The sequence below is a fragment of the Cryptomeria japonica genome, unplaced genomic scaffold, assembly GCF_030272615.1.
Source record: "Cryptomeria japonica unplaced genomic scaffold, Sugi_1.0 HiC_scaffold_301, whole genome shotgun sequence".
NCBI classification, from domain to species: Eukaryota; Viridiplantae; Streptophyta; class Pinopsida; order Cupressales; family Cupressaceae; genus Cryptomeria; species Cryptomeria japonica.
Genome location: NW_026729123.1, coordinates 96,758 through 113,727, shown reverse-complemented (window position 1 = coordinate 113,727; position 16,970 = coordinate 96,758). Strand labels below are relative to the sequence as shown.

Here is a 16,970-nt window from a genome sequence, read left to right as displayed (position 1 = left end):
CATTTTACACATCAAATTATTTAATAAAACAAAAACACTTAGTAAAAAACTTCATATACACCGATGAAGAAAAAACACTTTTACACTAGAAAAGCTAAAACCAAGGAATCATTTTGAATTTCATATATTACCCCTTGAAATGTTTCTGTCATCATTAACACCAACAATTTCTAACACACCTCATACTAATAAATTTGCAGCGGCCATATACTAAAAGAAAATTTTGTCATTATACTAACAAAACCCTCTATACAGTTGTATCTACTTTCATCTATTAACCTCTTATACACCCATCAATAGCTAATATTACAACATCATAAAAATCGAAGGCTCTCTTTCTCACCCTCTTATTTAAAGTCAATACTCCAATCACAATAAAGAATCCCATACCATAACTCAATCCAAGTCCCACTGCCCATCCTATCATTTCACCATCTGAATTCTTTGCTTCGCCAATTCTCTCAATACTTGTGCAGTTGCCATAGCCAGAAGAGTTGTTGCAGAAGCTTATATTGGTAAATGGAATCCCACTTAGCTTAAGATTGCCTAAGTAGGACGACTCCCCAAAAGTTAGGAACTGTCCTCCATGGCGTACTTTTCCATCAAGCATGTTGTAAGATAGATTCAAGAACTCCAAATAACTCAGGAACTCAAGTTCTAAGGGAATGTTGCCATTCAACCTGTTTAGCGAGAGGTCCAGAGACTCTAGTTGTTCCATGTGTCCCAATGTTTTTGGGATTCGGCCACTGAGATGATTCCTTGAAAGGTTAAGGGCTATCAAGCCTTGAAGAGATCCCATTTTAGAAGGAATGCTCCCTGATAAGTTGTTGTTTGAAAGATCAATACATTTAAGAATAAAGAGAACTTTCACAAATTCAACATCCCAGCCTTTCCAGGAAATTGTAATTTTATTTGTATATCTAACGTCTTCCAAATGGTTTGAATTATTCTGCGATGCATTGACAATTGCAAGCAGGTTTGTAAGGTTGCTTGGAATAGCTCCTGAAAGGTGGTTGCCAGAAAGATCCAGAATTTGAAGATTCGGAAGGCCAATTACCTGGCGTGGGATACTGCCATGAAAATGATTAGACCTTAAGACCAACACATGCAGCTGTGATAGCTTTCCAATCCACTGGGGAAGGGTGCCTTCCAAATCATTATTTCCCAAATCCAATACTTGCAGAGATCGGCCTTCTGAAATGGATGAGGGAATAACTCCTCTCAAATGATTACCATTGAGCTTCAATGTATGAATCTTTGTAATGTTGCCCCACTCTGCTGGCAATTTACCTTCCAGATGATTCTCTGCCAAATCTAGAACACTAAGAGAAGAACAATTCCTGGTTAAATGAAGAGGAATGACACTGCTCAGCGTATTTTTTGAAAGGTCAAGAACCTGCAAATATGGAGTGCAAATAGAATCTGGAATCGCTCCGCTGAGGTTATTCCGCGACAAGGATAAGAACATTGCATTTTCAAGACACGCACCGATGTGACTAGGAATAGAACCATTAAACTGATTCATCGACAGATCTAGCAGATAAGCTCCAGCGAGAGGAAGATGAAGAGAACCTTCTAGGCTATTATTGTGCAAATCTAGATAGTCAAAATACATGGGTAAGGTTTGTCTAGATGGCAATGACCCTGTTAATTGATTACAGCTAAGGTTCAAATTAGAAAGGCTGGGTAAGCTCCATATCCAAGATGGAATATTTGTTTGGATACTGTTAGCAGATAGGTCTAGATATTCCAAGCCGTATTGGGTCACAAGAAACGATGGAATTCTATCTAAATTGCAAGAGCCTAATGCCAAATCGGAAAGCTTAAACTGCGGAATCCATGTTGAATCAATGTTTACAGTTAACTGATTGTAAGAAAGATACAGCCTATCAAGACTAGTGAGATTATCGAATACGGAAAGGGAAATGAGGCCGCTTAAACTATTGGAGTGGAGCAAAAGGCTTCTTAAGTTAACAAGATTTGAAATTGTAGATGGAATCGTACCATTCAATTCGTTGGCATTAAGGTCAAGACTAACAAGGGAAGAAAGTGAGTCCAATGAAGCTGGGATTACCCCAGTTATCATGTTGTAGGACAGGTCCAATTCAACAAGTTTAGAGAGATTGAGTATGGAGACAGGAAACTCACCTTCAATAGAGATATCATACAGATAAAGACTCTTCAAGGACGACACATTCCCTATAGCAGATGGAATCTCACCTTCAATTCCGGTATACGACAGATGAAGACGTTCCAAGGACAACGCATTCCCTATAGCAGATGGAATCTCACCTTCAATTCCGGTATACGACAGATGAAGACTTTCCAAGGACAACGCATTCCCTATAGCAGATGGAATCCCACCTTCAATTCTGGTATCTGATAGATCAAGACTTTGCAAGGACGACAAATTCCCTATAGAAGCTGGAATCTCACCTTCAATTCTGGTATCTGAAAGACGAAGATGCTCCAAGCATGAGATATTCCATATAGCAGATGGAATTCGGCCCTTGCTGGCTGTCCCTGAAAGAACAATCCTGGTTAGTGACAAAGAAGACTTTCGTTGTCCAATGAAAGAAATGTCTCCTCCAAGATTCTGATTCCAAGAGAGATCAAGAGAGAGCAAGCGCCCAGTCACATTTTCAAACCAAGCTGGTATATGTGCTGACAAATAGTTGTATGATAGATCGAGATGAAGCAGAGAGGTGAGGTTGAAAAGGGAATTGGGAATTTGTCCTCCAAGCCCACAGTCAGACATTCTGAGTTGTTGAAGGTTGGATAGACTGCCAACAACTTCACCCTACTCTTTGTTTACAGAGATGTTCATTCGAGCAAGAGAAAGGTATTCCAAGCTCACCAGACTTGATAAACTTTCCAAACTCACATAAAATTCCCGTACATAACCCAGAGAGGAATAATTTACATAACCAGCAAACGACAAGTCAAGAAAAGTAAGACTCTTCAACTTTCGATTATGGGGAGGACTGAATTTACCCTTGAAGAGGTTGTCACTGAGATCGAGGTGTTCCAACCGTGCAAGTTGGAACAGCGATGAACTGATGTTACCTTCCAAATTGAATCCACTCAGATCCAGTCGAGAAACATGGCCTGTGCGGAGATTACAACTGACTCCTCTCCACGTGCAGGAATTGAATCCGTGCCAGGAAGTTAGAGTGTTATACTCATCTACAACTGCTGCCTTGAAATCGAGGAGAAGATTTCTTTCAGGGAGGGGGCATGCAATTGCAGGGGAAGTGAAGCAGCATAATATTGTTATGATTGCAAATGCAACTCTGCCACATGAAAACATAGCTTCCATTGTTTTGGAAACTAAAATTCTTATTATCTTTACTTTGAAAGAAAAGAGATGATCAGAAATCATGGGAAAAGAATGATGAATATATCACTAACTGTGGTTATAAAGTGTTGTTGTGTCAAGAGTGCCGCGTAATATTTTTGTCATTTTCAATGGGTGGAAAAGTCATGTGAAGGTAAGGCCCAACAAATTTCCTTGAGCGATATTTCCAATTTGAATGTGATGGGTATCGTGTAAAACAAGAATATGGCGTGTCAATATAGAAAATTAACTAGGTAAATTGTGATTATATATTTTTCATTTCAATTATTTTCAACATTGACGACAATTTTTATTAGACTTAAATTTCGTGCATTTCCTTTCCACAAATATTCGTATCGACCAGGAAAAGCTTTCACATAAAATTGAGATCGCTGGAAAACATAGACCAGATCATACGACTTACACAAAAATAGAATATACTTAAAAAATAGAAAATAGTTAAAAAATACAACAATAATAAAGAAATTAGGGGCACAAACTAAATTTACTTTGAATGAAAAGAGATGATCAATATATTGCTAACTATGGTTAAATATTGTTGTCCGAAGAGTGCCACGTCTGCAAAGAAAGCGTGTCACATCGACACAATAACATTTTTGTCATTTTTGTGTATTTTTCAATGGGTGGAAAAGCCATGTGAAGGTAAGGCATAACATATTCGGGGGTCAAACAAGAAAATTCTGTGTCAATATGGAAAATTAACTATATATTTTTCTTTCCTTATTTCCAACATTGACTGACAATTTTTAATAGACTTAAATCTCATCCATTTTCTTTCTACAAATATTCCTATGGACCAGAAAAATCTTTCACATAAAGTTGAGATCACTGGAAAACACAAATCAGATCATACGACTAACACAAAAATAGAACATACTTAAAAAATACAAGAATAATAAGGAAATCAGGGGCACAATCTCAATTTTCAGAGTTTAGATGTTTTCAACCAAAGAATTTTTTTTTAAAATATATGTTGAATATCAAACAATTTTTTTAATTGTGGTTTAATCATGTGATCTTTGAACACTATGTTATATTTTATAACAAGTTAAATTATATAAAATTTAATTATATATCTGAATAATTTTGCATAAATTTTAACTGTTTATCATTATAAAAATTATATAGGTAATAGAGTTTTGATAAAAAAAATAGTTTTATTTTATGATTAAAAAATTAAATGTGATTATATAGTAATTAAATTCTAATATATATATAAATAAATTGTTTGTGAATCACATATATTAAAAAAAAAATCATACATAGAGTAGAAACATCATTTTTGTTGAAACTCATCCAAGGGTTGGCAATAAAATTTCAAATTGCTTTTTTTCTTTAATTTTGCTAATGTTTATATTTATCCATATTGAAATAGAAAAGATTGTATATTCATGTCCTCTTCTTTTATGTTTTAGGCCTAATTTGATTAGGTTATCTTTTAGGTATTGATTAGTATATGTCCTAACATGATTTTACATCGAATTTCAATGATTTTATCATAATCTCATTCTATCTCCATGCATCTCAAAGGTATGAACATAATCAATAATCTCCACCATTAGTTAGCATGATTTTTTCATAGTCCATGAAGAATTGATATTATTACTTTTGATTTTAACAATGCATATTTATGAATCAATAGTTTGATTTTAACTAAGTGTGATCCAAAATTTTCTTTGAAAAAAAAAAAAACAATTAAAACCAAAAGTAATCATATCAAATCTCCACCATTCATCATCCTAGATTAGACCCACAAATGCATAATTCATATAGGTCACTTGCATGCATACATATTTGAACCTAACAATTTAAAATTGCATTTGATAATTTCATCCCTTTTTAACCATTATTATTCAATTAAAGTCTAATTTATTCCACATTACAACCTAGGTTAGTGCTTGTAAGGACTAATTTCACTTCATTTAAATTATCATGAGATAAACAAAATAATATTTACATGTAAACATAATAGAAAGATCATGTAACATCCTAGTAAGGGCATCATTAGCTTGCAACATTATTCTAGGTGTCCTACATACTTGCTTAATGTCTTTAATCCTCATTCATCACCATTAATTTAGTCTACTTAATGCACTATCTAATAAGAACATAACCCTTTCTTACTAAGTTCATAGAACTGGTGTCTATAAACACCACCCTACTTGATTCATGTGGTACTAAAGAAGATTATGCACTAGTGTTTTTTTTTTCGATGGATAATAGGTCGTGTGCGAATAATTGTATTAATAAAATGAAAATACATGAAAGTATACAACCTGATTCAATGTGGGAACCGGTAGGAAAGAATTGAGCAAAAAAAACCTTTGGTCATGCCCAAGGAAAAATAACTCTTGGAAATAATCAGGTAATACAATAAATGGTCAAATGCCAATAAAGAAAATTACAATTGATAATTCCTGTCGAGAATACCATACTCATTCCATTGCTAATGGATGCATAATTTGACTACAATGGAGTAATATTCTGCTCATATTGAGATGGTGTTGTTCTGAGTAAGACATGACGATGACCTCCAATTGAATCTTGCAGAGTCAGATTGCCAAAACAGAAACCACATTCTTCTTGCACACTGTTAGGCTAGTTTGAATGAAGAATTACGAGCAATTGTAACCCAAAATTGATAAATTCCTCTGTTTTGTCTTAATACCAACATTTCCATAGATTTCCACTATGAGAACATACCCAAAGATTTCAAAACGAGATAGATCGATATACTCTCAAACCTGCCTGACAAAAACTTACCGACGCATCGAAGAGAAATCAAGGTAAGCAAGACCCAAAGCAAGATTTAGCTGCCAAATCTAAGTATCCATAACATAACCTAGTCTAGCGCCGTGACAGCCATAGACAAATTTAGGAGACCTAGCCATGAAAAATTAATAAAAGAAGCGAGAATCCCAACCTACATCTACCTACAAGGATGAGAGGATATAGACAAATATATATACAAAATAAAAGATATATATATATATATATATATATATATAAAGTATGTATACATCCCGACTATACTATGCTGGACAAATTCCATCTCTCAAAAGTTGGTCTCTTTTCCTCGGCTGCAATACAAGGAAGGGTTCTCACTGCAGAACAGTTGAAACTTAGAGGTTACGAAGGCCCTTCAATCTGCCTCCTCTGTAAGGAAAATGAGGAAACTTAGTCAATTCACGTGAAATGAATACCACAATGCTAAATGCCATACAATACGCGCATGTTGTCCAAAGGCACCCATTTTCGCTATGACTTTGAATTTTCCAAACCCATGTCATACGGCAATGAATTTTCTTCATCTTACATATTTCCAAGAAACAAAACCCATGTGCGAGGAAAGAAGATTCCAAGAAACAAAAAAAAAATAAAGAACGGGGGATTCCACTGGTGCTTACCCATCTCTGTGCTTTTGATTGAACCCATGCAATACGGCAACGGAAAAAGGATTGTTTACCCATAAAATCAAATCATGCGTTATGATGAAATTTGACACATACTATTTGACTCGACTCCAAAAGCCAACTAGGAAACGTCCTCAACACGCGCTGAACAGTCGTATTCCTGACAATAATAGGAATTAATTTTAATTTTGAGGAATTAATTTTATTTGAAATTTAAGGAATTTGGAATTGATTTGTGTATCATCTATGTCTTGACGTCCCTCATTTTTACGGAAAGAGATTTGAATCTAATTTATAATTATTGTTGTTATTTTGACCTCCTTAACAAATTGACCCAAACTTATACCTCTTTTTTGGAAGTCGTTGTTGACATAAGCATGGAAATTTGATTTGCACATTACAATGTTGCATGGAAAGGCAAACCTTAAGTCATTTGTAGCCATCTAATCAATTAGTTTTGATCCAGATCAATCCATACTAAAATCTAATTAAGAACATCAGTACAACATTACAATCATAGGATTATATGAACATTTACTAAAATTAGAACATACTAACATATTGTAAGATTTTTCCTTTCAATTTATAATCAAAACTTACCAACATCAAATTTTATAAGTGTCAAAACTTGCTAGTATCAAATTTGATCACACAACATATTTTAACCTCAAAATACTCACATTTCAATTACTATCACAATTAATTAATCTATAATTAATTTCCTGTTAGTATACAATTTATTGTGTTAGCTTAAATTATTATTGTTTTTTATTAGGTTTAAGAATGAGAATTGTAAAAAGCAATATCTGAAACATTTAGAAAAAAAGTACCAAAAAAATCCTCATCAATCTTCGATGTCTTACACATATTTTTCCCAGTAGCTTTCAGAAATAAATAAATAAATAAATTAGATCAAAATATGGTGACCATACACATGTATTGTATGCTCTTGAAACATACAATTTTAAATAGTAGTTTTTAGAAATGCTTTCTGAAAATCAATTTATATCATTTGGGTATTAAAATAAATTACATGTTTGAAAACTAGACTTGGAGTAATACATTTCATATTTCTAAACTTTTTCAAGATTCAATCTTTAAGTATCTCAATTTTTTAGATCAATTGTGAGAAATTTTAAAAATTGGAAAAAATAACTTCCACTTCGGAACTTTATGTGGATTCAAATTCTTGCAAGAACACATATATGATATGGATTCCACTAGCCAACAAGTTATGTTATGTTGGATGATCCATATATTGCTATGTTAAACAATCACAACTAGCAAACCACACTATATTAGGTGACCAATTCCTTAAGAAGAATAAACAAGAACAAAAATCAAACTAGCAAGACAAACTCTACTATATAATGAATTCTTTATCGAGTTTAAACAACAATACAGATCAAAATAACAAGCCATGTCATACTAGATGATCATGATGAGTCATATGAAATGGATGTCATTGGCTAGAAATTTATGTTATGTTGGCTGAATCATAGACAATCAAAACCTTAGGGAGTGTGAAAAAGGATCACACTAACGGCCCACGCTATTCTATCTAATGATCAAGATAAGGCATATACCACAAAAAATGTTAAGACTCATACGAAAGAAGCAACCAGAAGAGGTGAAGAAAATTGGTTGAACATGCACAAAAATAGAGAGGGTTAGTGTGTGAGGAAGGGGAAGAGACCTGGCAATGAAAAGTAGAAGAGTTGATAGCACATGAGAAGACAAAAGAAGGTTGCGTAAAATAAAATAGTGAACTCACTATTTGATGGTTGTGTGAGGAGAGTGTGTGTAATCTGCGCAAAAGATGAAGATAAGCATGGTTGGGTGTGCGAGGAGAAGAAGAGTGTAATGTTGAAAGGGGAGTGCGTAGAAATGCATGGAGACAAGGAAAAACCTATGTAAAGGTGAAGAAATAGAAAAATCAGTAACCGCACCTTTTTAAACAACTGAAATGAAACAACAACAATGTGAGAAATTTTTAGTTTTGGGGGGGAATTTGGGGTGTCCCACAGAAGATAGCCTATCGATTAATTATAATAATAGTATATTGATCTGTAGTGAAATATATTATTGAGAAAGAAATAAGATTAATTATTTGATATAAATATGTATTTATTCTTAGTTTCTTTTATATGTACGAATTTAAAAAATTAAATAGATGAATAAATCATTAAATGAAATATCAATAAATATGAATAGTATTGTAGTTAATGTAGGTTGCAACTAATGTCATAACAATGAGAGTTCTATGAAAGCAAGAAGCCATACAAAGGGCAATTGTAAGTTGATAAAATATTTGTAGAGCACTTTTAGTTCACCCATTTACTTTGTACAATCTCAAAATAGTCTACCTAAGCTCAATTATTATAGACAAAATATGATCCATTTCATCCATTATTATTTTTAGATGTAATAGAATTGCATACATGTAATGAGGTTATATAATATTGTTTTCAAAAATAGTTCATTCAAATGATTCAATGTTTCAATTGGAAATTTATATTTGATAAAGGTCCAAAGGTACAAAAAAACAAAGCCAAGTATATTTAATGGCCAAATTTCTATGAATGCAATTTATATATGTCTCATTTTTTATGATTAAGGTGCCATCAACGTTGTAAATATTCTATAATTAATTATTCCTATTGTTTGAAAATTGCATAATGGAATATGTACTCACTAAGAAATGATCTTATTTTAGCTACATTTAGATCCCAATACCTAAAAAGGGGTGTGGGGCACTTAACCCCCACTAGTGTTGCCCCTCCAAGATTCTCCCTAGAAGGGGTTCTAGGGTAGTACTCCTGATCAGGATTAAATTGGGAAAATATTGAAATCTAATTTTTCCAAAATTTTATATGTTTTAGTAAATTGCAATTTTGAGGGTCTTTGGTGCATTTTTGGACAAATATGGTGGGGGAAACATGACGAGACATCATTGATGTTTCCGAAATTTGGTTCTAGATTATTTGAATACCTTTCCAATGCATCAAATGGTTTGTAATTCGGAGCTAGGATGAGAAAGTTATGCCTTCTCAAAGTGGACTGAAATTTTATATTAGTTTTTTTGATAATTTTGATAGTTTTAATAGTTTAATTGTAATAAACATTATGATGACTCTTCATTTCAAATTCCAAGGGATTTGTGTGACCCTTGGGATACATTAGACTTGTATAAACTCCAATTTTGAATAGAATGGAGACAGTTTTTGGTTTGCAATCTTCTTGTTGTCAATTTTTTTTTTGTGTTGAAATCTACAATACCGCAAGTATCACACTAGGTATTGTAATCTGGTTTTCATAAATCAGATCAGTGGTATCATAGCGGGAATGCTCCTTTATGCCAATTTACACAAGGTCTTCCTACCAAAGATTAGGATTGGATACACAAGATTTGTCAAAATACCCACCTTTGAGACGCACACAATCGAAGATGTCAGACAATGATGTTAAAAAGTTGGTCGAGGAAGCTTTAAATAAGCAACGAGAGGAGATGATGAGTCACTTTTCATACCTCCTACAGAAGCAAAAACCCTCTGAATCTGAAACACCATTTCGTGGAAATACCCCTTTCAAAGTGCAGGTCAATTTCGACATCCCAAATTTTGAAGGAAAGGTCGATGCTGAAGCTGTTGATAACTGGTTATCAAAGTTGGATAGGTACTTTTCTATAAATAATTTCTTAGATGCTGAAAAGATAACATTTGCTCTCCTCAAAGCTGAAACCCATGTGAAATTAGCATGGGAAACCAAAGTAGCAAATAAAGAACAAGAATCAGTTGCTGAAGATGGTTTTATACTATCTCTTGATAAGAAGCCCACATGGGGAGAATTTGTGGAATATATCAAAGAAGCCTACCTCCCGGAGGATGTATATGAACAAAAATACATAGAATGGCAGCTTCTTCGCCAAAGGAGGGATCAGTCTGTGCAAGATTACACCAATACATTCCATTCACTTTCAGCAAAACTCGGTATTAATGATTCAGAGAAGCATAGAATTTTTAAATATCGGAGTGGACTTCACAGGTATATTCAAACAAAGATGGATTTTTTAAATATTGAGACATTGGCAACTGCCTATAAATATGCTACAAAAATTGAAGAAAAATCCAAGCAAAGAGGGAAGAGGGACTACTTTGCAAACAACAAGCCAAGGGCTGAAGGTGGCAATAAATTTGCAGGGAAACAGGTGACCAAGGAACCTCATTCAAATTCACCCAAGAACACATGGTGGTCTACTAAAAAGACAGACATAGGCATGTGGTGTGAGATGCATAGGTCCCCAACCCATAATTCAAAGGATTGTCGAAGTATTAAAAATTTGATGACAGAAATACGAGGGGAGGAAGTTGAACCTGAATCGTCACCAATAGATAATTCTAAGAAAGAGGAGAATGATTCCATCATAGAAGCAAACCCATATGTCGTAGTTGGAACTGCTAAAGTATTTCCCCGTGAAGATGAAGAGAGACTTTTTCATTCACAGATGTGGGTTGATGGAAAGCCTCTACATTTTATTGTTGACAGTGGGAGTCAAAAGAATTTGATCTCTAGGGAGACAGTCAAAAGATTAAATTTGAAAGTGACAAGACACCCACAACCATACTCTATGGGATGGGTGAATGAGGGACAAGATATTCAAATCAATCAATAATGTCGTTTGCCATATTCAATCAAGCCTTTCAAGGATGAAGTGATATGTGATGTAGCACCATTGGATGTATGCGATGTCTTGCTGGGGCAGCCATACATGTATCAGAGGCATGGGGTGTATGAGTCAAGGCCACGTAGTGTTACAATCAAGCTTGGTGAGAAGAGGTATCGAATACCAGAGGTATGTCCAACACAAACTACATCTTTAATTAGTGCTAAACAATGTAAACGCTTGATTGCTCAAACTAGAGCTTTTATTGTACTCATGATTCGCCCTGAACAAACAAAGTCAGCTGTTCTTAATACACATGCTAAGGTAACAGAGAATCAACAAAATCAAATAGATAAAATTTTGAAAGAATATCACAGTGTGTTTACACCACCAGTGGGAGTACCAACACACTATCAAGTCAAGCACTCTATTGATTTAATTCCAGGCACACCGCTACCACATGAGCCAATATATAGGAGGTCAGTTTTGGAAAATAATGAGATTAAGAGACAAATTCAGGAGTTGATTCAAAAAGGACACATTCGTCCAAGTGCTTCACCTTGTGGAAGTCCAATTGTCCTTGCTAAAAAGAAAGATGGGACATGGAGGCTTTGTATTGATTATAGAGCATTAAACAAAATCTCTGTTAAAAATAGATATCCAATCCCTCGAATTGATGATTTGTTGGACCAACTTAGGGGGGCTAAATTCTTTACAAAAGTTGACTTGAAGTCTGGATACCACCAAGTACCAATTGATCCAGCAGATGTGTGGAAGACTGCATTTAAATCTAAGGAAGGTTTGTTTGAATGGTTGGTCATGCCTTTTGGCCTAACAAATGCCCCAGCCACATTTATGAGATTGATGAATGATGTGCTTAGACCATTCATTGATTCCTTTGTAGTTGTTTATTTGGATGACATACTCATCTTTAGCAGAACTTGGTCTGAGCATTTGCAGCATGTTGAACAAGTTCTTTCAACTCTGCAAAAACACAAACTTTATGCCAACATTGAGAAGTGTTCTTTTGGTATGCAGAGTATTCAATACTTAGGGTATATCATTGACAATGAGGGTGTTCATGTTGATCCAGCAAAGATTCAAATAATTCAAGATTGGCCATCCCCTAAAAATTTCACAGAGCTTCGCAGCTTCTTGGGCTTAGCCAACTTCTATCATAGATTTGTGTTTGGTTTCTCACACATATCATGGCCTCTTAATCAATCACTCAGGGGTGGAGCACAAGCAAAATTTCAGTGGACAGAGGCACAACAACAAGCATTTGAGGAGTTAAAGAAAAGACTATGTTTAGCACCAGTATTGGTCCTTCCAGATCTACACCAAGCATTTGAGATAGAAACAGATGCATCAGATTATGCTCTTGGTGCGGTACTCACACAAAATGGGCATCCTGTTGCCTATCACAATGAAAATTTTTCTGATACAGTACGTAAGTATCCCACCTATGATAAGGAGTTGTATGCCATTGTTCAGGCTTGCAAACAATGGAAACACTATATACTGGGAAAAGAAACTCTTATACATACAGACCATAAACCACTCCAATTCTTGCAAACACAAGGAAAGCTACAGAATGATAGACATCAATGGTGGTCAGTCTATTTACAACAATTTCACCTCAACATTCGTCATAAAAAAGGAAGCAGTAACAAGGTGGCAGATTGTTTGAGTAGGCCTCCAATTGCAGGTTTGACAATAGTGTTGGATTCATACGGTCATCAATCATCCACTTGGGAACAACTATATAGTACTGACCCTAATTTTGCTAACATCTATAGTAATTTGGTAAAAGGAAAATCTGTCTCTGATTTTCACTTGCAGGATGGGTTTCTTTGCCATAATGGTCACATATGTGTACCCACCGAAGAACGGAAGAAAATGATATGGGAAGCTCACTACAGTCGTGTTGCAGGACATTTTGGTATTGGTAAGACTACTGCTATCCTTCAAAAGTATTTCTATTGGCCAAAAATGAAGCAAGATGTCATTTCACATATACAAGCTTGTGCAGCCTATGCGATTGCAAAACCAGCAAATCATAAGTTGGGTCTATACTTACCATTACCTATTCCTGATAAGCCATGGTAGTCTATTTCAATGGATTTTATGTCTGGGCTTCCAACTACCAGGTGGGGGCATGATTGTGTATATGTTGTGGTAGATAGGTTTTCTAAAATGGCTATCATGGTGGCATGTAAAAAGATGATTTCTGCAGAAGATACTGCCAAGCTATTTTTTGAACATGTGTGGGTTCATTTTGGTTTGCCAAAAACCATTATTTCTGATAGGGATAGCAGGTTCATCAGCAAATTTTGGTCTGCACTATGGGCTAAAATGGACACGAAACTGACAAAGTCCACAGCATTCCATCCCCAAACAGATGGGCAGACAGAAGTGGTGAATCGAATGATTATTCATATTTTACGGATGTATCATTCAAAACATCCTCGCACGTGGGATGAAAGCTTACCCTATGTGCAACACAGCTACAACTGTGCACTCCATAGTACTACAGGGCACAGTCCATTTGAGGTCTCTCTTGGGTACCAGCCATTGGCACCTATGGATGTAGCAATACCATCTCTACAGTCTAGTAGTCCATTGAATGGTGACAAGGAGGTAGATAAAGTAGAAAAATTCATTGATAACATTAGACACCTACAACAAGAAGTTTATGAGATATTGGAGCAGAGTAATCAGAAGTATAAGGAAAGACATGATAAACATAGAACTCCCCATCAGTTTCAGGTTGGTGACAAGGTATGGTTACATTTTCAGAAAGAGTGCCTACATGGACCAAATAGGAAGCTTCGACCTCTTCGTTATGGACCATACACTATTGTGAAACAAGTTGGTGAGAATTCTTTTGAACTTAATTTGCCATCTTTTTTGGGACTGCATCCAGTTTTCAATGTGGAGTTGTTGAGACCCTATTTTCCTCCTTTATTGGATATCTCCCAAGCTACTGAATACATTCAAGCTGCAGAGTTAAACCCCTCTACTACTGCTCTAGTCCAGTGTGACCATGTTACTGAATCCATTTTAAAGACTTTGAGAAATCAGAAAATCCCTTTGTATCGGGTGGTTGGAGCTGGTCAGCATTCTCATCAAGGCAAGTGGCGTACTAAGGAACAAATTGAAGAACAATTTCCTCATCTGTTGCAGCAGATTAGTGCAATGGGGCCCATTGCCTCTTAAGGGGGGAGGAATGATCAGGATTAAATTGGGAAAATATTGAAATCTAATTTTTCCAAAATTTTATATGTTTTAGTAAATTGCAATTTTGAGGGTCTTTGGTGCATTTTTGGACAAATATGGTGCGGGAAACACGACGAGACATCATTGATGTATCCGAAATTTGGTTCTAGACTATTTGAATACCTTTCCAATGCATCAAACGGTTTGTAATTCGGAGCTAGGATGAGAAAGTTATGCCTTCTCAAAGTGGACTGAAATTTTATATTAGTTTTTTTGATAATTTTGATAGTTTTAATAGTTTAATTGTAATAAACATTATGATGACTCTTCATTTCAAATTCCAAGGGATTTGTGTGACCCTTGGGATACATTAGACTTGTATAAACTCCAATTTTGAATAGAATGGAGACAGTTTTTGGTTTGCAATCTTCTTGTTGTCAATTTTTTTTTTGTGTTGAAATCTACAATACCGCAAGTATCACACTAGGTATTGTAATCTGGTTTTCATAAATCAGATCAACTCCCAAATGGAATCTTTTTAAAAATTGCATTGTAAAATTATACTTTTTTTTAGTCAATCTAGATCATTCATCATTAGGTCATAGAAATTACATATGGTAGGCTTTCTTTCCTTAGAAGGAAACACATTTTAATGAGGGCATTGTATTAAGATTGCGACAAGATAGAGAGTTTAGTTAAAAAAAATAGATGTTGTTGAAATGAAGACAAAAAGCGAAGGGTGTTAGTGATGCATTGTAAACTCTATTGAAATTTATATAGACCAGTGCACATCTCTTCTTGTGTTTATTTTTTTCTCAAAAATATATCTCCACATAAATATTATATTATATGTTTTTTTCTTATATTCTTTTATTTCCTTTGTTTTCCCTATTTTGTTTTCCTATTATCTCTATTTGGTTCTGCATTGGATCAATAATTATAACAACTAAAACTAGATTCTCATTCTAAAGATGTTTACCTTTATTTCAAACATTATTTACTTTGAAGAAGTTCATACAAGAAACTTTAAAACTTTTCTTCCATGTTCATTTTCATTATTTACCTCAATCTGGTTTGTTTTTCCATTTTTTGTCAATCTTAATTTTTCCTTAGCAAATATTTTAGTCTTTACGATATTTCCTTTAAATAAGGGCTTGTGAACTTCATCCTATGAAGGGGTGGAGATATTCAATAGCTCAAAAACACATTGTAGAAAGATCACCCACAAATCAAGATATTTACATTTTGAAATAGACATAAATTTGGTTGAACTATATGACCTGGTCCAAAAAAATAAATAATACAAAAAATATTGCCCCATTTTGCTAGTATTTTACCTTCCAGATGATTTTTTGCCAAATCTAGAACACTAAGAGAAGAACATTTCCTGGTTAAATGAGGAGGAATGACTCTACTCAGCCTATTATTTGTAACATTTTTCTCATTTTTATGAGAAAAATGTTACAAATAATAGGCTGAGCAGTGTCAGGTGAAGGTAAGGCACAACAAATTTGAGGGTCCTTGAGCGATAATTCCAATTTGAGTGTGATGGGTATCGTGTGAAATAAGAATATGGCGTGTCAATGTGGAAAATTAACTATGTAAATTGTGACTATATATTTTTCATTCCAATTATTTCCCACACTGACCGACAATTTTAATTAGACTTAAATCTCATGCATTTCCTTTCCACAAATATTCATATCAACCAGAAAAAGCTTTCACATAAAAATTATATAGGTAATAGAATTTTGATTAAAAAAAAAAATTTATTTTATGATTAAAAAATTAAATATGATTATATAGTAATAAATTCAAGTTTCTAATGTATTTAAATAAAAAATCATGCATAGAGTATAAACATCATTTTTTGTCGAAACTCATCCAAGGATTGACAACAAAATCTCAAATTGCTTTGTTTTAATTTTTCCTTTAATTTTGCTAATTTTTATATTTATCCATATTGAAATAGAAAAGATGGTATATTCATGTCCTCTTCTTTTATATTTTAGGCCTAATTTGATTAGGTTGTCTTTTATGTATTGATTACTATATGTCCTGACATAATTTTACATCGAATTTCAATGATTTTATCCTAATCTCATTCTATCTCCATGCATCTCAAAGGTATGATAATAATCAATAATATCCACCATTAGTTAGCATGATTTTTCATAGTCCATGAAGAATTGATATTATTACTTTTGATTTTAACAATGCATATTTATGAATTGACAGTTTGATTTTATCTGATCGTGATCGAAAATTTTCATTGAAAAAAACACAATTAAAACCAAAATTAATCATATCAAATCTC

The 16,970-nt window shown here is 34.2% G+C and overlaps 1 protein-coding gene across 1 annotated transcript; it reads right to left on the bottom strand.

The window, feature by feature from the left end:
* Positions 1 to 274: 274 nt before the first annotated feature.
* On the bottom strand, positions 275 to 2,758 carry LOC131870180 (receptor-like protein 49). The gene has a single exon (XM_059215835.1). It carries the CDS (start codon positions 2,756 to 2,758, stop codon positions 275 to 277), a length of 2,484 nt encoding a protein of 827 aa, XP_059071818.1.
* Between the last annotated feature and the right edge of the window lie 14,212 nt (positions 2,759 to 16,970).

Excerpts from the sequence above, each read along its gene's own strand:
- LOC131870180 (XM_059215835.1), bottom strand. The coding sequence starts at position 2,758 with ATGTCTGACTGTGGGCTTGGAGGACAAATTCCCAATTCCCTTTTCAAC.